The sequence below is a fragment of the Anabrus simplex genome, chromosome 2 (assembly GCF_040414725.1).
Source record: "Anabrus simplex isolate iqAnaSimp1 chromosome 2, ASM4041472v1, whole genome shotgun sequence".
Lineage (NCBI taxonomy): Eukaryota > Metazoa > Arthropoda > Insecta > Orthoptera > Tettigoniidae > Anabrus > Anabrus simplex.
Window position 1 is genome coordinate 379,141,056 of NC_090266.1, and position 23,753 is coordinate 379,164,808.

The following is a 23,753-nucleotide window of genomic DNA, read 5'->3' on the forward strand; positions in this document are numbered from 1 at the left end:
TGGTAGACTGTACTTTTCAGCTCATTTTATAATGACTAAGCACATCTTTACATTGTCATGTATTTCTTTGGCATAGTATTAATTTATTCCTTTAATACTTTATGTGCACCGGGCGAGTTGGCCATGCGTGTAGAGGCGCGCGGCTGTGAGCTTGCATCCGGGAGATAGTAGGTTCGAATCCCACTATTGGCAGCCCTGAAAATGGTTTTCCGTGGTTTACCATTTTCACACCAGGCAAATGCTGGGGCTGTACCTTAATTAAGGCCACGGCCGCTTCCTTCCAACTCCTAGGCCTTTCCTATCCCATCGTCGCCATAAGACCTATCTGTGTCGGTGCGACGTAAAGCTCCTAGCAAAAAAAAAAAAAAAAAAAAAAAAAACTTTATGTGATGATTCCACCATCAATTTGAGAGAGGAAACTTTGTTTCTTCTTTAAGGTTGTGTATACCAAAGCTTCGGGTTCTTGTATCAACTGATGAGCCCAACTTAGCACACTGGGGTGAAACGCTGGCAACCAGGAATGAGTTAGCTGGAAAATTTATAATGTCCAATAACGGACCATTTATATTGGTATTATAAATTTACTCATTTGGGACAAATATTTCAGGTTCCCTATGGGAATCAATACCTTTATCATCTTTTGGCCAGGCAGGCATCAATTTTTTTAAATGAGACAAAATGTCTCATGGTGCATTGGCACTGCCGGTTGCTCCAAGTAGCCTATGCAGTGACCTCCATGGTATGCACTAGCGATGCGTGTTGGGAGGTGTGCTATTTACCAACTGATGAGCCCAACTTAGCACACTAGGGCGAAACGCTGGCAACCAGGAATGAGTTAGCTGAAAAATTTATAATGTCCAATAACGGACCATTTATATTGGTATTATAAATTTACTCATTCGGGACAAATATTTCAGGTTCCCTATGGGATTCAACATCTATATCATCTAATGGCCAGGCAGGCATCAATTTTTGGTAATGAGACAGTCTCTCATAGTGCATTGGCACTGCCGGTGGCTCCAAGTAGCCTACACAGTGGCCTCCACCGTATGCACTAGCCATGCGTCTTGGTGGGTGTGCTATTTACCAGCTGATGAGCCCATCTTAGCAAACTGGGGCGAAACTCTGGCAACCAGGAATTAATTAGTTGGGAAATGTATAATGTCCAATAACGGACCATTGATATTGGTATCTTGTATCAATCCAGTTATTAATATTGGTGCCAAGGGTCACAGCTGTAAGTAAGTAGTTTTAATTACCAATAGTTCTGAATTTCTCTTGGGTTTCGAATTTCCATTAAATTGAATTATAATGATGTACCTGTCATTGTCAGATTGTGAAAGTCGGTTCTTGTTGGAATTTTTATGCATATACAGCAATGTAAATGTTGTCTGTACCTTCATTAATTCTATTCTGTTTTATACCAGACTAGAAGTTACTACTAGTTTTGAGCTGTACAGTTTGGCCAAATTGAACTTGTAAAGTATTTTCACAGCGATTGTCACATCAATTTCTCTTTACCTCTTTATTCTGATATATATATTACTAGCAGTTACCCGCGGCTTCGCTCGTGTGGATTTCGTAATTTGCTAAAAGTAATCTTATCTCAGAATTGCACTAAGACATTATCTGAAAATCCTTAAAGTATAAAAACTCACCAAAATACTGAGTTTCATTAACCCCAGAAACACTTTGTAAACCACGCTTGTGGTGTTACCTTTTCGGGATAAGACGACTTTGCGACATAAAACAGTACATGTGAGAAACAGTCTTCTATCAAGTCGAAAATAAAAGTAAATACATGTTTCTTTATTATTAAAGGAGATTCGAAATACATATTCCCACATCTGTAACATCTTCAGTTTTTGAGATATACATAAGTATCCCCATAAAAAGAATTCAACCCCTTTATCAGTCCTTCCCCACCCACACCCCCATCAAAGTGGAATTTCCAAAAGCAAAAAATACATGTTTCTTTATTTTTAAAGGAGATTCCAAATACATATTCCCACATCTGTAACATCTTCAGTTTTTGAGATATAAGTATCCTCATAAAAAAAGCATTCGGCTCTTTTTTCACTCCTTTTCACCCCATTAAGTGCCTTTTCTGAGAACGAAAGGTATATGTTCCTGTACTTTTAAAGAACACTCCAAATACAAAGTTCCTTTTCTGTAACATGTTAAGTTTTTGACATATACTGTAGGTATACCGGTACTCATTTTAAAAATTCACCCGCTTTTTCAATTCTTTTCAGCCCCTTACATGGATTTTCAAAAACAAACATATATACGTTTCATTATGTTTAAAGGAGATTCCAAATACCAGTTTACATTTCTGTACGTCTGTAACACCTTCATTTCTTGAGATCTATGTATCCTCGTTAAAAAAATGTAACTTCTTCACTTCTTTCCACCCCTCTCTCCCCTTAAGTGGACTTCCCAAAAAAAATATGTTTCTTGATATTTAAAGGAAATTCAAAATATCAACTCTCACATCTGTAACAGCTTTAGTTTTAAGATATAAGTATCTTCATGAACATAATTCAACTCCTGCTTTACTTATTTTCAACCCCCCTCCCACTTAAGTCGATTTTCCAAAAACAAAAGAATACGTGTTTCTTTACTTTGAGAAAAGATTCCTAATACAAATGTTCATGCCTGTAACATCTTCAGCTTTTGAGATATAAGTATCCTCATAAAAAGAATTCCACTCCTTTTTCACCCCACTCCCACCCGCTAAGTTGATTCCTCCCCCCCTCCAAAAGTGTGTTTCTTTATTTTTAAAGGATATTCCACCGTCAGGTCAAGAATATCCTGCTACCGTATGTGACAGTAGACGGTACAACTTGCGACTGTCTGGCCGAGGGTCAGGCGGCCCTTATCAAACCTGACAACCAGAAGGGGAGGCAACGGCTATGGGCGGAGGAGTTTCCCTTTTGGAGGCCAGATGAAACCTTTGTGCAGGAAATGGCACATAAATTCATCAGAAGTTGGCAGTCAATGGCTACGAAGGCGGAAGAAGGAACCTTGTAAACACCTCAATGGTGGAGTAGGCAGAGGAACTGCGAACCACAAACTGCTGCCTTGCAGATAGGGAGTGGATCCCAAAGGCTAAGGGAAGATACCCTGACAGAAAACGGGCTGGCATGACAGCTAAGATGGCAGCCCCCTCATCATGCTAGGTACCGTAGGGCTAATAACCCACGTGGAGCAAAATTAACTATTCAGAGAAACATGAGAGTAGCCGGACAGATAACAAAGGAACAACCTGGCGCGAAAAGATATATGAGAATTGGTACTTGGAATGTGACCTCTCTGTCAGGGAAGGAGGTAGAAATAGTCGAAGAAATGGAAAAGTACAAGCTTGCCATACTTGGAGTCAGTGAAACCAAGAGAAAAGGTAATGGCCAAATAAATTTGGATAAGGGATATGTAATGAGATACTCAGGAGTCAGCAGGAATGAACGGGCAAAAGAAAGTGTGGCCATCATTATGTCCGAAGCAGTGGAAAACAAAGTGACAGGATGGGAACCTACTAACTCCAGACTTATCACAGTGGATGTGGAACTAGAAGAAAGTATTATGCTAGTGCAGATCTATGCCCCCACTGAAGATATGCAAGAAGTAAATAAGGAGCAATTTTATGTTCAAATGCAAAAAGCTATAGACAAAACCAGGGAAAGAAATAGACATGTTATTGTGATGGGGTCTAGAATGCTAGAATCAGAAATAGATTACGTCGAGGACATGGATGTATGGGCCAACATGGAGCAGAACGAACCATCAATACCAATGGTGAAAGAATGCTGGAATTCTGTATTGATAATGAGCTAAGGATTGGCAACACCTTCTTCCCCCATAAAAGTATCCATATAATAACTTATCACAGTGGAAAACAAAGTGACAGGATGGGAACCTATTAACTCCAGACTTATCACAGTGGATGTGGAACTAGAAGATAACTGCCATACTTGGAGTCAGTGAAAACAAGAGAAACGGTAATGGATAAGGGATATGTAATGAGATACTCAGGAGTCAGCAGGAATGAACGGGCAAAAGAAGGTCTGGCCATCATTATGTCCGAAGCAGTGGAAAACAAAGTGACAGGATGGAAATGGCCGAGGAGCAAAGAGTTGCATTGACTGCCTTTGTTACACTAAGAACATGACTTATGCAGCACTAGATGTAAGGGTCTTCCGCGGTGCAGAAGTGAGTACAGAACATCGGCTTCTGGTTATGAAAACAAGGTTCAAGGCTACACCCACACCCTCTCATCTTCGATTTGAGAAAATAAGAATTTCTGCATTTAGAGAGGAAGAGGTAAGGCAGAATTATGTTCAGAAGTTGGGGGAAATACTTCAGCAAACAGAAAGAGAAGAACCTGAGAGAGGCTGGAACTTAGAAGAGAGATGGAGTGAATTTAAGACAAATATTATCAAAGTAGCCGAAGAGGTCTGTGGGAAAACTACAGTAAACCCACGAAGGAAATGAACAAAGTGGTGGACTGAGGAAGTCAAGGAAGGTGTAAGGAGAAAAAAGGTAGCTTGGAAGGAGTACATGAGAACAAGAAGGGTAGAGGACTGGAGGAACTATGTTGAAGCACGTAATGAAGCTAAGCGGCAAGTACAAGAGGCAAAAGAAAGGAACTGGCAGGAATTTGGTGAGGAAATGGAATCAGAATATAGAAATAATCAGAAGTTTTGGAAGATACTAAGATCCCTTCAAGGCAAAATTGTAAAGAGAATCAGGAACATTAAAGACAGGAACCAGAAGATCCAAACGAGGCCACGGGACATCCTTGATACATGGAACACGTACTATGAGGATGTGTTCCGCGCAGACCAGAATTTACAAGACGACGCCGGTAACGGGGCAGAAGAAGAACTAGAAGAAGGGGAGACAATTATGCAGAGTGAAGCAAGAGAGGCCATCACTGAAACGAAGGGGGGCAAGGCAGCTGGTTGGGATGGAATTTCACCGGAATTGATGAAGTATGAAGGAGAGGCTGTGGTGAAATGGATGACAAGGATATGCCAACAAGCATGGAGCCTTCAGAAGATTCCAAAGGATTGGGAGAAAAACATTATTGTTCCTATCCATAAGAAGGGCAGCACTCTGGACTGTGCAAACTATCGAGCAATTTGTCTTTCCAGTGTGGCCGGAAAGATATACTCTCGCATATTGGAGAGGAGGCTGAGACAAGAAGTAGAGGAAAAGTTGAAGAAGAACAGTGTGCTTTCAGGCCAAGTCGACATACATACGACCATATATACACACTCAGAACTGTTATAGAGAAACGACTTAGTCGAGGGAAGGATGTTCTAGCTGCATTTGTTGACCTAAAGGCCGCATTTGACTCGGTCCCCAGGGAACAGCTTTGGGCAGCACTTGAAGACGAAAAGGTAACCAACACTCTCTTATGCCGCATTAGGAGCATGTACAATAGAGTCCAAGGAGTGGTGAGAATAGCTGGTGAATGCTCTAGGGAATTCGAAATGGTGAAGGGAGTAAAGCAGGGTGACAGCTTGAGTCCTCTTCTCTTTGTGATCTTCATGAACCAAGTTGTTAAGCAGTGTAAAAGAAGAACTAATAGAATTAAGGTTGGCAACTGGAACATGAGACAAACGTATGTCCAATCCCTGGTCTATGCAGACGACATTCTGATTTTGGCTGGGAAAGAGGAGGATCTCCAACAAGCTCTTACTGAATGGGCTTATGCCTTCCAGGACCGTGGGAGGGAAGTGAATGCGAGCAAAACCAAGGTCATGCAGTTCACCAAAGGAGAAAAAGTACAGCTTTAAATCAAGTGGAACAATGAGGATATTGAGCAAGTAGAACAAATTGAGTATCTGGGCACCATTTTCAGAGAGGACGGAAAATTAGAGGCAGAAATAAACAACAGAATTAGAGAAGCTAATCAAGTTTACTATGGTATAAACAACACAATCATAGGGAAGAAAGAAATTATTAGAAACAAAAATGCGGGTATATCATGCTGTGTACTTGCCAACCCTCCTGTATGGTGCAGAGAGTTGGACAGTGCATAAAAAACTGGAGAGCCGTCTTGGTTGCCGCTGAGATGAGATATTTACGGAAAGTTGCCGGGAAAACTTGAAGAGACCATATTAGAAACACCACAGTAAGAGATGAGCTTCAGCAGGAGCCAATAATGGATGTCATTGAGAGGAGAGGATTGGGCTGGATTGGTCACCTAGAAAGAATGGAAGATGAAACGAAAGTGAAGCAGGTGTGGCAAGCCAGACCAACAGGAAGAAGAACATGGGGGAGGCCACGGATCGAATGAGAGGAGTACATCTTGGGACTGATCAGGAAGTGAGGGAAGACCCTGGGTGAGGTTCAGAGAATGGCGCACGACAGAAGAAACTTAAGTAAATGGCTGAAATGTCCCGGCGCCTAACGGCACAAAGGGAAAGAAGAAGAATATTCCAAATACAAATGTTCACGACTGTAACCTTCAGTTTTTGAGCTATAAGTTTCTCCATAAAATTAATTCAGTTTTTTCACTTCCTTTCACCCTCCCTCCTCCCCTGCCACAATTTGAATTTTTTGAAAAATATACATGTTTATTTATTTATAAAGGATCTTCCAAATACCAATTATCATGACTGTACCATCTTCATTTTGAGGTATATGTAACCTCATAAAAGGAATTAAACCCTCTTTTCAACCCCCCCAAGTAAATTTCTCCCAAAAATGCATGTTATTTATTTTTGAAGTAAATTCCAAATACCAATTTTCACATCTGTAACATTCAGTTTTTGAGATATAAGTTTCTCCATAAAACGAATTCAATATTTTTCACTCCCTTTCACACTCCTCCTTAAGTAAATTTTCCGAAAAGAAAACATACATGTTTCTTTATGTATAAATGGGCTTTCAATCACCAGTTATCATGACTGTAACATCTTCAGTTTTTGAGATATATGTATCTTCGTAAAAAGAATTCAACTCCGTTTTCATCCACCTACACCCACCCAGCTGATTTCCCTCCAAAATTGCGTGTTTCATTATGTTCAAAGGAGATTCCAAATACCAATTTTCATGTTTGTATCATCGTTAGTTCTTTTAGATATAAGTATTCTCATACAAATAATTAAACTAATTTTTCGATTCCTTCACCATCCCCCCTTAGGTGAATTTTCCTAAAACAAAAGAACACGGGTTTCTTTATTTTCTAAGGAGATTCCAAGTACCAATTTTCATGTACTCAACATCTTTAATTTTTGACATATAAGTAACCTCCTACAAAGAATTCAACTCATTTTTCAATTCTTTCACCCCCCAAGTGGATTTTCTGAAAGCAAAAAACGTATTTCTTTACTTTTACAGAAGACTGCAAATACCAATTTTCAAGTCTGTAATATGTTATGTGTCTGAGATAATTTGCAGATATAGTCTTTTTTTAAATTCACCCTGGTTGTCACTCCTGTTCACCTCCTATATATTGGATTTTCCAAAAACACAAAAATACGTGTTTCTTTATTTTCAAACGTCTACAGTTTTTGAGATATAAGTATCCTCATAAAAGGTTTTCAACCCGCTTCCCCCCCCCCCCGCTCCGAAATGGGATTTTCCAAACAACAAAAAATACTAGTTTCTTTACTTTTAAGGAAGATTCCAAATACCAGTTTTTATGTCTGTAAACTTAAGTTTTTGAGATATCCTCATTAAGAAAATTCATCCCCATTTTCACCCCCTTAGCGATGGAACATCCAAAAATCCTCCCTTAGCTAGCACCTACACGTTAATATGAATGTATCCCCAAAATTTCATTTCTTTAAGTCCAGTAGTTTTGGCTCAGCGATGATGAATCTGTCAGTCAGTCAGTCTGTCAGGACATGTTATTTTATATATACAGGGTGTTTCACCTAACATGTTACACGGAAATAACTTCAAAACCGTTGAAGATATCGGCATTCTGTTTTCATATTCGTAAATGGTACCCAGGGTCTTGTAAAATAACATGCTACTTGGTCTCATGGGGTGATTAATAACCGAGATATTAATATTAACTCCATATTTTTAAATGGAACGGCACAAATTCATACAGCTGGCCTAAAATTCAACTAGGTACAAGTTCAGATATGCAAGTATTTTCAAAATCGGACAATTACTTTTTGAGATATAAAGAAAAACAGCATGCGCGGTTTTGCATGTCGTATATGACGGCATGAAGTCGGGCAAGGACTTATTGACGCGCAAGCAGTTTCTTGGGAGTGAGTTCAGCCTCAGAATGGATACCAGGCATGTAAGCACCTCATACACATGTGATGGGTTTGCAAAGTGTGTATGACAGGCGAACTCATGACAGGACAGGTAGGGTTGATGTGTTTAAAAGGAATAAAGTAAGTACTTTGCCTTGAAAGGAACATAACAAAAGCTATCCCACTGTCGGCAGCCCTGAAGACTGTTTTCCGTGGTTTCCCGTTTTCACACCAGGCAAATGGTGGGGCTGTACCTTAATTAAGGCCATGGCCGCTTCCTTCCAACTCCTAGGCCTTTCCTATCCCATCATCGCCATAAGACCTATCTGTGTCGGCGCAACGTAAAGCAACTAGGAAAAAAAAAGACAGTAGCGATTGCATGATAACATCCACATTTTCAAACACTAAGTTTACTCCAGAACAGTAATGCTTATACAGTCGCACTTCCAGTAATGCATCTTATTATTTGGGTTCCTCTCCAGATGTACGTAATTAAGACACTCGAAGGGGTACAGGGAATAGTTGTTGTTATTTCATTTCCGGGGCTTGGACATCGTGGTCGTGTAGCCCCATGTGCTTGGGTGTGTGTGTGTGTGTGTGTGTGTGTGCACTGTATGTCTGTTAGAATGTGTCTGATGACCTGTGTTATTGTGGTGTCTGTAGTACTGTACTGTATTTGTAATTCCGGTGAGGAATTGGGACGGGGGCGGCCGTTGTCGTAAGTAAGCAACCATCCCGACATTTACCTGGAGTAGCGATGGGAAACCACAGAAACACTTCCAGGATAGCTGAGATGGGTACCGAACCCACCTCTTCCCCGTTTTGCCTCACGAGGCTGAGTTGTACACTGTTCCAGCCCTCCAACCAGGATTAAATTGCTTATCAGAGCTGGGAATTGAACCCGGACCACCGCGGCGACAGGCACGAATGCTAGCCGCTACACGTGATTAAGAAACTCGACAGGCTGCAGAGAAGACTGGCTGTTTGTTGTTATTTCATTTCCGGGCTTTGACAGCGTGGTCATGTAGCCCCGTTTGTGTGTGTGTGTGTGTGTGTGTGTGTGTGTGTGTGTGTGTGTGTGTGTGTGTGTGTGGGTGGGTGGGTGTGGGGGGGTACAAAGCACACATCGTTTTGTGCTGGGTTATTTCAGGCAAAGGAGCAGTGTTACCAATGCTGGATTATTTGGGTTGGGATAGGTTAGACATTAGGAGACAAGCAGCTCGACTTCTAATGTGGGATGTTCAGGGCTGATCGTGGTGAGATGACAGCAACACTATTATTTATTTATTTATTTATTTATTTATTTATTTATTTATTTATTTATTTATTTATTTATTTATTTATTTATTTATTTATTTATTTATTTATTTATTTATTTATTTATTTATTTATTTATTTATTTATTTATTTATTTATTTATTTATTTATTTATTTATTTATTTATTTATTTATTTATTTATTTATTTATTTATTTATTTATTTATTTATTTATTTATTTATTTATTTATTTATTTATTTATTTATTTATTTATTTATTTATTTATTTATTTATTTATTTATTTATTTATTTATTTATTTATTTATTTATTTATTTATTTATTTATTTATTTATTTATTTATTTATTTATTTATTTATTTATTTATTTATTTATTTATTTATTTATTTATTTATTTATTTATTTATTTATTTATTTATTTATTTATTTATTTATTTATTTATTTATTTATTTATTTATTTATTTATTTATTTATTTATTTATTTATTTATTTATTTATTTATTTATTTATTTATTTATTTATTTATTTATTTATTTATTTATTTATTTATTTATTTATTTATTTATTTATTTATTTATTTATTTATTTATTTATTTATTTATTTATTTATTTATTTATTTATTTATTTATTTATTTATTTATTTATTTATTTATTTATTTATTTATTTATTTATTTATTTATTTATTTATTTATTTATTTATTTATTTATTTATTTATTTATTTATTTATTTATTTATTTATTTATTTATTTATTTATTTATTTATTTATTTATTTATTTATTTATTTATTTATTTATTTATTTATTTATTTATTTATTTATTTATTTATTTATTTATTTATTTATTTATTTATTTATTTATTTATTTATTTATTTATTTATTTATTTATTTATTTATTTATTTATTTATTTATTTATTTATTTATTTATTTATTTATTTATTTATTTATTTATTTATTTATTTATTTATTTATTTATTTATTTATTTATTTATTTATTTATTTATTTATTTATTTATTTATTTATTTATTTATTTATTTATTTATTTATTTATTTATTTATTTATTTATTTATTTACATGCATTAATCTCCGCGGAGCTCATGCGCGACTGTAGTAGCGTGCATTCGGGAGAGCACAAGTTCGAGTCCTGCCTCGCCCAACCTGAAAGTGATTTTCATGGTGTCCTATGTTCAACACCAGGCAAATGCCGGATAGGTACCTTTGGGATAGGCCACAGCCGATGTCCTTTCCAAATCCTTCCCATTCCCATCCGTAGGAAAAGACACTAAACTGAGCACAACCTATTACACATGGATGTCAAAACAAAACAAAGCAGAACAACTTTAATCTCCCTTCCCTATTGTTTGTTTGTCAGTCATACAATAACGTTGCACACACAGGGTATGTTACGGTACATCACATTATGTTTACAGTACATGCCTGGTATCCATTCTGTGGCTGAACTCACTCCCAGGAAACTACTTGCGCGTCAATATGCCCTTGCCCGACTTCATGCCATCAGATGCGGCATGCAAAACCGTGCATGCTGTTCTTATTTATATCTCAAAAAGTAATTGTCCAATTTTGAAAATACTTACATATTTGAACTTGTACACAGTTGAACTTTTAGGCCAGGTGTATGAATTTGTGCCATTCCATTAAAAAATATGGAGTTAGTATCAATATATTGGGTATTAATCACCCCATGAGACTAAGTAGCACGTTATTTTACGATATCCTTGATACCATTTAAGAATATGAAAACAGAATACTGATATCTTTAATTGTTTAGAAGTTATTTCCATGTAACATGTTAGGTGAATAACCCTGTATATAGATTGGACTTCTTACTGGCCCTTGTAGTTATCAATATTTAAGGTTATTTTGTTTCAGGTTCTTGTATCGATCCAGTCATTAATTCTGGTGCCAGAGCCCTATTTCAATGAACCTGGGTATGAGAGATCACGAGGTTCCACCACAGCAAACCTGAATTCTCTAGAGTACAACGCAAACATATACCGCAGTACAGCTAAATGGGCAATGCTAGAGCAGATTCGAAATCCATGCCCTTGTTTCCATAAGGTAAGGATGTTTCTTCATACGAATTATGTACACAATGTGAACAATCTTTGTAAATCCAGCCAGCAATGTGGTTCCCTTGCCTAACTAATTGTGCTAAATATTGTACTAACTAATGAAGTATCATGATGGTGACTTACCAGAAATTAACCAAAATGAAATATTTTCCTAATTTATAATATCTTATATCGTCATTCCTATGCCAAAACTGTGAATGTGACAATGCTCTTCCTTTCTGTTATTGCTCTTAAGACTGTCATGCCCCCTAGCCACATATTGATATGCAGTCCATCAGAACAAATTTCGTTGAGTTCATTTTCCAATTCTATTGTGCAAAGGAAAATTAACCTTACTGTTTTGTACTGTACGAATGTATAGTTGCTTGACATATTTACCCACTCCTAGAGTATGAGCTGTACAGTTTGGCGAAATTGAATTTGTAAAATGTTTTCACGGTGATTGTGACATAAATTTCTCTTTACCTCTTTATTCTGATATAAATAATATTGGGTTTCTTACTGGCCCTTGTAGTTATCAATGCATAGTTTTATGTTTCTTTCTGTATTAGATAGTGGTAAGTTAAAGACACAGTAGATCATGCTAAAATATGCTGCCCTCTTATGGCTTCCAGGATATAATGAATTGTTTTTGATAGTAACTGGGGTAAATGTATCCTTTCTGTACACCTTGCAGGAGAACCTATTACGTTGTCTTTTCATTGTCACATCTAAAAAAATTTCAGGAGTTTTCTTTCTCTTCTTCCACCGTAAATTTTATATTATGATCTAACAAGTTTAAGAATTGTAAGATATTATTACTAAAAATAATAACTTAAAAGTAAAATCACAATTGAATATCACTCTTGAGTATATTGAATGCTATTGAATACATCCACTTGTCTTCTGAGGAATCCTTAGAAAATATCTGTGCGACAGTTTTTGGTTACATTCTACAAAATTTCTCAAGAATACTTTAAAATGCACACTTAAAAGAACAACTAGAGTAGTACAGTCATTCTTTTTAAAAACTTTGTTAAAAACAGTTAGCAGCTGATTGTAGCTTGATTTGAGTTTCAGTGTACTGATTGTGTGTTTATTGTTGAGCTGTAGCTCAAGAGGTGGAAGAGAAAAGAGACCTCGCTGACTGTTGGTTTTGTCAATAACAAGGTCTGGAAAGACAGAGAATATCTTGTTGATTTAAAGTGCTGAAGTGAATTGTGTTTCTTCTTGTTGAGAAAATATTGAAACTTACTCTATTTGTACTCCTACCTATAACTGACTGCCTCCCAAGCTAAATGTCAGCTGCACATATTGTACTTGTGTTTTCTCGCATCTAGAGGGACCTGACTTGGAGGGGGTGGGAAACTGTTGTTGGCAGGGGAAGAGGGGAATGTTTTGCTTGTGCGCAAATTGGGCAGGAGGTGTGTTTGTTTATAAGGAGGTAATTTTAAACTGTTGATTTTTCATGACGTTAAGATAAAAGGTATTCGTTCGTATAGTGGATTTTTGTTGTCTTGAATATCATTCAGATTGTTATTCTTATTGAAAACCTGGTCCAATCCTATATAGATATTTTCATATGTGCTCATCAGATTCCCTTTATTCTTTTAAGAATGATTAAGTCTTGGTTTATATTAGTGTTGGCCAGATTTTCCTATGTGTACACTCATAGCTGAATATTTTCTGTGTTTGTTAGCGTTGGTATGTTCCAGATATCTTGTAGAGAAATTTCTTCCTGTTTGACCAACATATGTAACATCGCATTGATCGCATTTAACTCTCAAACCAGTAGCTGACGATAGATCGGCAGGTGTGTGCCTATCTCAACTGCCGCTGACGATAGATCGTCAGGTCTACTTTACCAATAAATGCAGCTAGGAGAATTTGTGAAACTTTCCGTTAGATGGTAGCATTCATCAGGCATGTTTTCTCCTTGGAATGTGAAATGTTTTGGTGTTAAATACATCCATTTACGTGTGCTATCTTTGAAACAATTGAAGGTCATGATTTGTACAGCTTTGAAACACATGTTGATTTTGTTATGCCTTGCTTTCGTTGTTTACTGCGTGTTATGCACACACGATGGCTACATTTTCGGATTTAAATGATGAAGGTATTGTAATAGAATTAAATGCATCTGTAAATTCAAGGCCCACTGCAGCAGAATGGTGAAGTGTTATGCCACCTGAGGTAGGTTATGGACACACAATGGTTAGGACTCTATCAACTACCGTACTCTTTATTGAATAATTCCTAAAGTATTAGCACTATTCGTTTAAAATTTGCATATTTATAATCAGAATTAACTTCTTTACAAAATGCATATTTTTAAAAGTTAAAAAATATGTCATTTATATTTGATGTGTAATAAAACATATTTTTAATTTTTTGAGGGGGCATTTAAAGGGGCAGAAAAATGAAAAAAATATTACACATAGGGTAAATGTAAACCACTTCTCAAATGCTGAATGTTTTGGTGTATTATATGTGCATATTCTGTGAATAATACATCTGTCAGAGTGACATACATCACGGACTTCAAATGTGTGGTGCACACCCACCGGTTAGAGCTATTTGACCTACCAGTTCGAGGGTTAAGCATATTCCTAAACCTGAATAATCTTCTTTATTATAATTTATGCTATTGTGGTTATAGAATAAATTACTGTTATTATTATTGATTGAAAATGAAACTTGGTAATGTGTTTTTTGAATACAGTAAATTTGTAATTTGAAAAACCCCCAGGTTTGTAAATGTGAATGTGGTGTATTTAGACTTCTTCATCGAAATGGGGGGGGGGGGTAGCAGCCTTTCGGAAGTTGCAAGGGCGGCAGTCTGGATGATTGACTGATATGGCCTTGTAAAAATACTCAACATGGCTTAGCTGTGTTGATACTGCTACACGGCTGAAAGCAACGAGAAACTACAGCCGTAACTAACACCCGATGACTTGCAGCTCTCTCTGTATGAATGACGTACTGATAATGGCTTCCTCCCGGGTAAAATATTCCGGAGGTAAACTAGTCCCCCATTCCGATCTCTGGGTGGAGACTACACGAGAGGGGGCGATCATCAGGAAGATGGATACTGACATTCTGCGAGTCGGAGCGTGGAATGTTAGAAGTTTGAATCATTGTGGTAGAGTAGAGAATCTGAAAAGGGAGATGGATAAACTAAAGGTGGATGTAGTTGGTATAAGTGAAGTATGTTGCCAGGAAGAACAGGATTTTTTGTCAGGCGACTACCGAATTAGCAGCACAAAATCGAACAGAGGAAATGCAGGAGTTGGTTTAATAATGAATAAGAAAATGGGGCAGCAGGTAAGCTACTACGACCAGCATAGTGAAAGAATTATTATCGTCAAGACAGATACCAAACCAATGCCCACCACAGTAGTGCAGGTCTATATGCCTACTAGCTCAGTGGATGATGAGGAAATCGAAAGAACATATGAAGAGATAGAAGATTTAATACAATATGTAAAAGGTGACGAGAATCTAATTGTGATGGGAGACTGGAATGCAGTGGTAGGCCAAGGAAGAGAAGGTAGTACAGTAGGGAATTCGGATTGGGACAAAGGAACAAAAGAGGAAGTCGGCTGGTTGAATTCTGCACTGATCATAATTTAGTCCTTGCCATTACTTGGTTCAAACACCACAAACGATGGCTTCATACGTGGACGAGACCTGGAGACACTGGAAGGTATCAAATAGACTTCATTATGATTAGGCAGAGATTCAGAAACCAGGTGTTGGATTGCAAAACTTTCCCAGGAGCAGACGTGGACTCTGACCACAAATTGTTGGTCATGAAATGCCATCTGAAGCTGAAGAAATTGAATAAAGGAAAGAATGCAAAAAGATGGGATCTAGACAAATTGAAAGAAAAGAGTGTGAGGGATTGTTTCAAGGAACAAGTTGCAAAAGGACTAAATGAAAAGGCTGAAGGAAACACAATAGAGGAAGAGTGGTTAGTCATGAAAAATGAAGTTAGCAGGGCTGCTGAAGAAATGTTAGGAAGGAAGAAAAGATCAACTAAGAATCAGTGGATAACTCAGGAGATACTAGACCTGATTGATGAACGACGAAAATACAAGAATGCAAGAAATGAAGAGGGCAGAAAAGAATACAGGCGATTAAAGAATGAAGTGGATAGAAAGTGCAAGGTAGCTAAGGAAGAATGGCTGAAGGAGAAGTGCAAGGATGTCGAAGGTTGTATGGTCCTAGGAAAGGTAGATGCTGCATACAGGAAAATCAAGGAAATCAATCAATCAATCAATCAATACTGATCTGCATTTAGGGCATTTCAAAGAAATTGGAAATTTATTGAACGTCTCCCTTGGTAAGTTATTCCAATCCCTAACTCCCCTTCCTATAAATGAATATTTGCCCCAATTTTTCCTCTTGAACTCCAACTTTATCTTCATATTGTGATCTTTGCTACTTTTATAAACGCCACTCAAACTTATTCGTATACTAATGTCATTCAACGCCATCTGTCCGCTGACAGCTCGGAACATACCACTTATTGCAGGTTATAAATTTCATCTTCTTTGTCCGTATTGAAGATCTACTTGTGATACAAATTCTTATAATTTTGTTAAATACCACCTATTCAATACAATAAAAACGTAGTGCAAACTTACATATTTATGAAGATGTTTATATGGTACATGTTTCGCTCCTTTTTCGTGAGCATCATCAGCCAACTATTATTCACTTAAGGTTGTATAAGATCATGAAACAATTCTTTTGGATTAAGATTATTCCTATAAAACTAATTGACAAATCTTATAATATTTTACAAGTCATATAACAATAAAATTATGTCTTTAAGTTAAAACTTTTTGTCTAAAATCTATCTAAGTCTTAACATTTTATTGACGAAACTCATCTGGTGAACATCTTTTAAATTGTTTAAAAAATAAAAAATAAATTAAAAAAAAACTTTTGAGATCTGGCTAATTGTATTGATTCATGTTGCTTAACTTGTATGATTGTCGTTAAAACTTCGTATTGATAATTTTCTGCAGTTGATGATTGCCTATGTTATGGACATTTGACTTGTTCTCGTTGCTGGAGTAACATTTATACAAATGTATTGGCATTAATTTTATATTGTCAATAGGATAATATTTTTCGTGAACAAACTTGTTGATGAAACACTTTCTAATGTGATATTGGATTTAAAATGTTCTCGTATGTTCCAAAATGGCTTGTTGGTATATAATGTATATATTTTTTTATTTATTTTTTAAACAATTTAAAAGATGTTCACCAGATGAGTTTCGTCAATAAAATGTTAGACTTAGATAGATTTTAGACAAAAAGTTTTAACTTAAAAGACATAATTTTATTGTTATATGACTTGTACAATATTATAAGATTTGTCAATTAGTTTTATAGGAATAATCTTACTCCAAAAGAATTGTTTCATGATCTTATACAACCTTAAGTGAATAATAGTTGGCTGATGATGCTCACGAAAAAGGAGCAAAACATGTACCATATAAACATCTTAATAAATATGTAAGTTTGTACTACATTTTTATTGTATTGAATAGGTGGTAATTAACAAAATTATAAGAATTTGTATCACAAACCTACCACTTAGTCGAGCAGCTCTCCTTCTTTCTCTCAATTCTTCCCAGCCCAAACTTTGCAACATTTTTGTAACGCTACTCTTTTGTCGGAAATCACCCAGAACAAATCGAGCTGCTTTTTTTTGGATTTTTTCCAGTTCTTGAATCAGGTAATCCTGGTGAGGGTCCCATACACTGGAACCATACTCTAGTTGGGGTCTTACCAGAGACTTATATGCCTTCTCCTTTAGTTCCTTACTACAACCCCTAAACACCCTCATAACCATGTGCAGAGATCTGTACCCTTTATTTACAATCCCATTTATGTGATTACCCCAATGAAGATCTTTCCTTATATTAACACCTAGATACTTACAATGATCCCCAAAAGGAACTTCCATCCCATCAATGCAGTAATTAAAACTGAGAGGACTTTTCCTATTTGTGAAACTCACAACCTGACTTTTAACCCCGTTTATCAACATACCATTGCCTGCTGTCCATCTCACAACATTTTCGAGGTCACTATGCAGTTGCTCACAATCTTGTAACTTCAAAACATTTTGTGTTCTACCACTACCATACATACCGATATGTAGGACTCTTCTTATTTGTTTAGGGGTGCTCTCATCTGAGACTCAACTTAAATCAGTAACAGCATATTTAAAGTACCCTCCAGAGAGAGAGGGTAGTGATGGTAGTAGTAAATATTAATAAATGGGCCTAAGTAATAGAACCTTCCAAATGGGAAAATTCAGTTTGTCAGTTCTGTATGCATCACGCCATCTCTCCTTACTTATTACAGTTATTGAAAGATGTCCTGCTTTCATAAAACATGAGTTTGCATAAACCATAGGTTTAAATACACTGGCATAAAATGAAATCCCAACGCCAAGAAGACATTAATTTAGAGGAATGCAATTTAGGCTAAGCAATTATCCAGGCAACATATTTATTTGATTAAAGTTTCCACGTCACAGGTTCAAAAATGCACAGGAAGACATGTGACATGGTGGTACATTAATAACCATCGTTGTCACCACGATTTTGAATGCAAGCTTGCAAAGTCCATGCATTATGCTGTATAGGTGCCATATGTCATTGTGTGTGATGGAGTTCCACTTGGTCAGTCAAATCGGCAACGGTTAATGCTGGTATTGGATGATGCTGGATTTGTTGTCCCATAATGTCTTATATGTGGTCAGTGGGTGAAAGGTTTGGTGATCTCACAGGCCAAGGTAGCTGGTGGACATTCTGTAGAGCATGGTGGGTGGCAGCAGCGGTTGGAAAACACCCCCTTGAATATTGCGAATGAATGGCAGCATAACCGGTTCAATCACCAGTCTGACGTACAAATCCACTGTCAAGGTTCTTGAGAGATAATGACGAGAGTGCTCCTACTAAGTGTTCATCCAGTCTCCTCCTTACCAACCTATGGCAATTACTGGCACCAAGACATAAACAGCTCTCATCTGAGAATGCATCAGATCTCTACTTTGCCCTCCAGTGAGGTCCAGCTTGACACCACTGAAGGCGGAGTTGGCAGTGATTTGGAGTTAGTGGCAGAAACGCTACAGGACATATGTCTTGGAGCTTTCCCTCAAGTAATCAATTTGTTACACTTTACTGCATCACTCTAGTGCCAACTGAAGCTAATGACTGCTGCAGATGTAGTACAATCCACCACAGCCATGGAGCAAATAGGGCGGTCTTTCCTCTCCGTAGTGGCCTGTGTGCAACCTGTGTCTTGAGACAGTGCCTTCCAGTGACAATTGTTGCCAACACCGATGAAATGTGGATACATTCCTGCCAAGTCTTTCTGCAATATCACAGAAAGAACACCCACCTTCTTGTAGCCCTATTGCACGGCCTCATTCAAATTCAGTAAGCTACTGATACTGCCTTCTTCATCTCCTTAAAGGCAGGTTTGACTCATACGCACCTCACAATGTCAACATCAGGCGATGACTAACGCTCACAAAGTGTACCGTGTGTATTGAAAGCAAACTTGTTTTGCAAGGTTATTAGTGGCGTTACTAGCACCACTCTTTATCGACTAGTGCACAAATCTGAATAGGCATCATCTTTCAGATGTGCAGATACGCCTCCTAAATCTCATTTATGTAGCATAACTCCTTCTTGGTGTTGGGATTTCATTTTCTACTAGTATAGCTGCAGCAGTGGTCTAACAAACTTGATAAACAGGAGATGAGAACACACTTCATTGTGTTCATAAGATGAAGGAGGGATGTTGGAATGGTCTTTGTCCTTAAGATAATCCCAGAAACCTCGAATGATTTTCTGTCAGGAAGCCCAAATGGACTTCATAAAGATCTTATTTTCTTAAATAATTCCAGAACTATCTGGCCAAATTAACAGTCCAGTACTTGAACATATTCTAGAATAGAAACGCTCTCTGTTTGCAGAAGACATTTCTCCACCTGTTCTTTCAGGTAACAGTAACACTTCAAATACACTAGAAAACGGAAACAAACTCTGGAGTTTGCTACGTCTTGAACATGATTACAGAGTTACGGCAATATATAAAATATCAAACTAAGACATATATTTTTAAAATTTATCATTAAAATACAGGAATATTTATTACGTTGCCCTTCTTTGAGGACCCACAATTTAGGGGTACGCATCCCCTAGTATTCCCCTGGAAAAAAGATCCCTCATATATACATACACACAGAGTATTCCACTAGCCCTTTAAAATGTATTATGCAACCTGCAATTTATAGATGATCTAAAAATATCAATCCTGTTCTTGTACAGAAGTAATACAATGAAATATTTGGGTCTAAGCTCAACAATACAGACTGAATCATTAGCACCAATGGTAATTCAATGATGTATGTTGGGTATTCAGCCTGAAGGCTGGTTGGCTCCTCAACAGGTTCACCATTAGCTGTCATAGATGGCCTAGGTGTCACTGAAGAGGCGTACTTGGGAAATGAGGAGTGAGGTAGTTTCCCGTTGCTTTCCTCACTGAGCCAGAAGATGCTATTGCACATCAGTCTGCCAAGCCCACTGAATAGCGTGCACCAACCAACCTTATGAGCGACATTTCCACACCATTCATAGCAGGGACTGGCTGCATAATGGAATGGCATTACTAGCGTTACTCATACCTCAGCCACTTTCATATTGTCAAAGCCAAGTATAAGACTGAGACAGGTCAATGAAAGTAACAATTTTATTCTAGCCCATACCAGAAGACATAGTGCACTGTAAACACTACATCTTGCCAGCAAAGGCCTAATTCAATTATAGAAACTGTAATGAATGTATGAAATGATCACAGCTGCAAATAACACTTACGTTAGATCAGGAAATGTCCATTAAGCCTCTGAACAGATACCATATAAACTGCAAATTTCCCACTGTTTGCTCATCCCAGTTAAAGCAGCAAAAGCTTGCACTTCTATGGTGAATGTCCCAGACCATGTAAAGGCAATTTTCAAATTCCAGGCAGTACTTTTTAAAAATTCTCTATTACTGTGTGACCGTATAGGCATATGCCTGCTCATTTCCAAATAATGGATTTTTATTTGGCCCTGAAAAAGTCGGTTTGTAGTTAGATGTTACATAGCGCGATTCATCCTTAAAGAGGGCTATTGATAAAAAGGCTGCATCACTGCTCACTGTGTGTAATATCCTTCAATAAAATAACCTCAAGCATCAAGTCAGATCATGAAGTTTCTAATGTAATTGCAGATGGTGCAGATAAAATTGATTGTTAGGTAGTAATCGTATAACAGTTGACTGGTTGATGTTGGTCTGTTCCACAAGTGCTTGGTGCCAATATGAGGAACATCCTGGCATGCATCTAAAACTTCTTCATTAAAACCATATGTTATAGGAGTATCTCTAATAGGAGGTTTCATTGTAAACACAATCATCGTTCAAGCTCGGGAATGTATTGGCTTCTGGTTTTCTTCTCTCAGGAAATAGCTTCTGATATAGGCATTGCGAATGTAATGACTTCTGTCATGTATCTCCATAGATGAGTAACATAATTGACATATTCACCCCTAGAATATGTCGCAAGTGTAGATTAGTAGAAACACTTATGATCTCCCCCACTGCACAAATGAATGAATGAATGAATGAATGAATGAATGAATGAATGAATGAATAAGCTTTGTTTTGAGACCTCTTTTTCATAGCTGTGGCATTCAGGCAGCATAATGTACATGCTGCATAACTGTCTCAAATGAACTCTATATGTCTGGCTCCTTGGCTAAACGAATAGCGTGCTGGCCTTTGATCACAGTGGTCCCGGGTTTGATTCCTGGCAGGGGCGGGAAGTTTAACCATCATTAGTTAATTCCGCTGGCACAAGGGCTGGGTGCATGTGTTGTCTTCATCATCTTTTCACTCACATCACAATGCGCAGGTCGCCTCCGGGTGTCAAATCAAAAGACCTGCACCTGGCGAGCCGAACATGTCCTCAGACACTCCCGGCACTAAAAGACATACCGTACGCTATTTCATTTCTGCCATATATACAGTAGTACAATGAAGCTATGAATTCTGTCAAAAATATCTGCATAGAGAATGATTTGAACCATGGATCCTCTTTCAGATCTTTAAGTCCTTTCTGGTAACTTACCATTTCATCCACAATGATGACACACTTGTTGCTCGCATGAAGTGCGCTACTTATACGTACCCCTCTCACCTTGACATTTGATTTTCATGTCATATCTCTCATCCAAGTTTTACAGCATTCATTTACATTCCATCACAACAGATCACTTTACTCAGCCTACTAACTTGATCGTATTAGTGATACTGTTATTACAGTACTAGCTGCTGTAGCCATTGTTGATGCCACAATCATTTGGCATGTGCATAATTATGTTTTTGGTGACCCCTCAAGCTGCTCCAAAGATTCTGAGGCACATAGGTAAACATGCGGCTGTCAGCGGCTTGTTGTGATGTAGACTACATGCTTCCTGGCTCTCTGTGGCCCTTCACAGTTTCATCTTTTTTGCATTATTGCTGCTGTCCATTTGATCTCTTCTTTCTAGGACAGAAACCAAGTCAAACATTAGGTTAATATTGTAAAAGTAGACTACAGATAGAAGTACAGGTCCTTCAAATATTGCCAGGATAATTGATGTTAGGTTTGTACCTTTAGTATATTGTTTATATGGGGACAATAGTGTATCAACAAAAGTTTTTCAAAGAGACATTATGATGGAAATCTTGTTGTGTTCTAATTCTCCAGAGTAATTTTGTCAATAATGTTTTTACTCAGTTCAAGTGAGGTATGAAATTTGGTAAATTCCTGTTATTCTTGACATTTTGGTGATGCCGACTTGATCTCAGATAAAAACAGATGTAAGGTAAGGCCAGTGGCGGCGCGTTCTATATGTTCAGTGGTTCAGTGAACCCCCTAGAAATAGATAAGTCTAGGTAAAATGATTTGTCAGTGCCTATTCCTTAAATTTGCTCTGTATATCAGCGCGCGTAGTGGTATTTTTGACATCAACACTCGGTTGCTCTCCGGAACCAGCGAAGAGGTTCAATTTCAGGACTGAACGCGCAGGGCCGTGAGACGTAAGGAGGGTGCGCATGGCGAGGGGCTGTGAGGAGCAGGGAAAACATAGCCCAGGAATCGCTGGCAACTGGACCAGCGATAGACACGAGTTACATCGAGCAGTTAAAATTTGCCATATGAGGTAGGTTTTGAAGGGAATTTAATTTGGCGATTAGCCTTTCTGATGTAATTAACCGCAATGAGCCAGAATATTTTGCTAACTACGGTTTGTATAGCATCAATAAGTGTAAGTAGCCTAAGTTTATGTAATCAAATGAAACTTTTCATTAGTAATACGTGTTTTATGAAAAGTAAACAGCAAAATACGTCAACAAATAAATAACAGTAGTCTGCCTAACACGTTCTTGAAGAAGTTATTCCTACGTAAGCAACGTCTTCAAAATGAGGGGAAATTGAATCAGCTTAAAGTAATTGCACCTCATATCCTCTGCCTTTCATTCTTAATTGTTTTGGTAACTTCTTCGAGCTGTAGCCGTGTCTCTGCAAAGCAAAGTCATGTTTCTAATGAAGCAGTGTCACTATTTTACATCTATGTAAACATCAAGTAACAATAATAATCTGAACACGTTATTTTCCACAGCAGTGAACTCCCAGACGTTTTATCCACGCGCCGCCACTGGGTAAGGCTTATATTTCTGATCAGTTGCTATGAGTGAAACAATGGATGAGCTCCTAGCAAAATGTAAGCTGGTGAGGTTATCTTTTACAAAGTGTTTCAATTTACTGACGAAGCTTTTGACAGATCAGTCTAAGGAAAATGAAGTAAGAATGAAGTTTACAACATCAGAGGGATTATATCTGGAATTATCTAGTTTTAAAGATACCAAACTGTTAGATTCTGATGACAAAACCGACAAGGATTATGAATTACATACTATCCACTTCATTCCGTATCGATATTGTAATCAAATAAGAATTAAATAAAAACTTTTCCACCTGATCGATACTTTTATTATTTAACCTTAGGCTAAATTATGTCATTAAAAACTGCAGTACATGTTTCAATTGCTTGGC

The 23,753-nt window shown here is 37.2% G+C and overlaps 1 protein-coding gene across 1 annotated transcript in view; it reads left to right on the forward strand.

The window, feature by feature from the left end:
• Positions 1-23,753, forward strand: part of Bruce (BIR repeat containing ubiquitin-conjugating enzyme) — a 1,406,664-nt gene that overhangs the window by 1,340,994 nt on the left and 41,917 nt on the right. Inside the window, exon 64 of the mRNA XM_068225988.1 lies at positions 11,398-11,586. Coding sequence (XP_068082089.1) covers positions 11,398-11,586 — 189 coding nt within the window. The remainder of the gene's footprint in view (positions 1-11,397; positions 11,587-23,753) is intronic.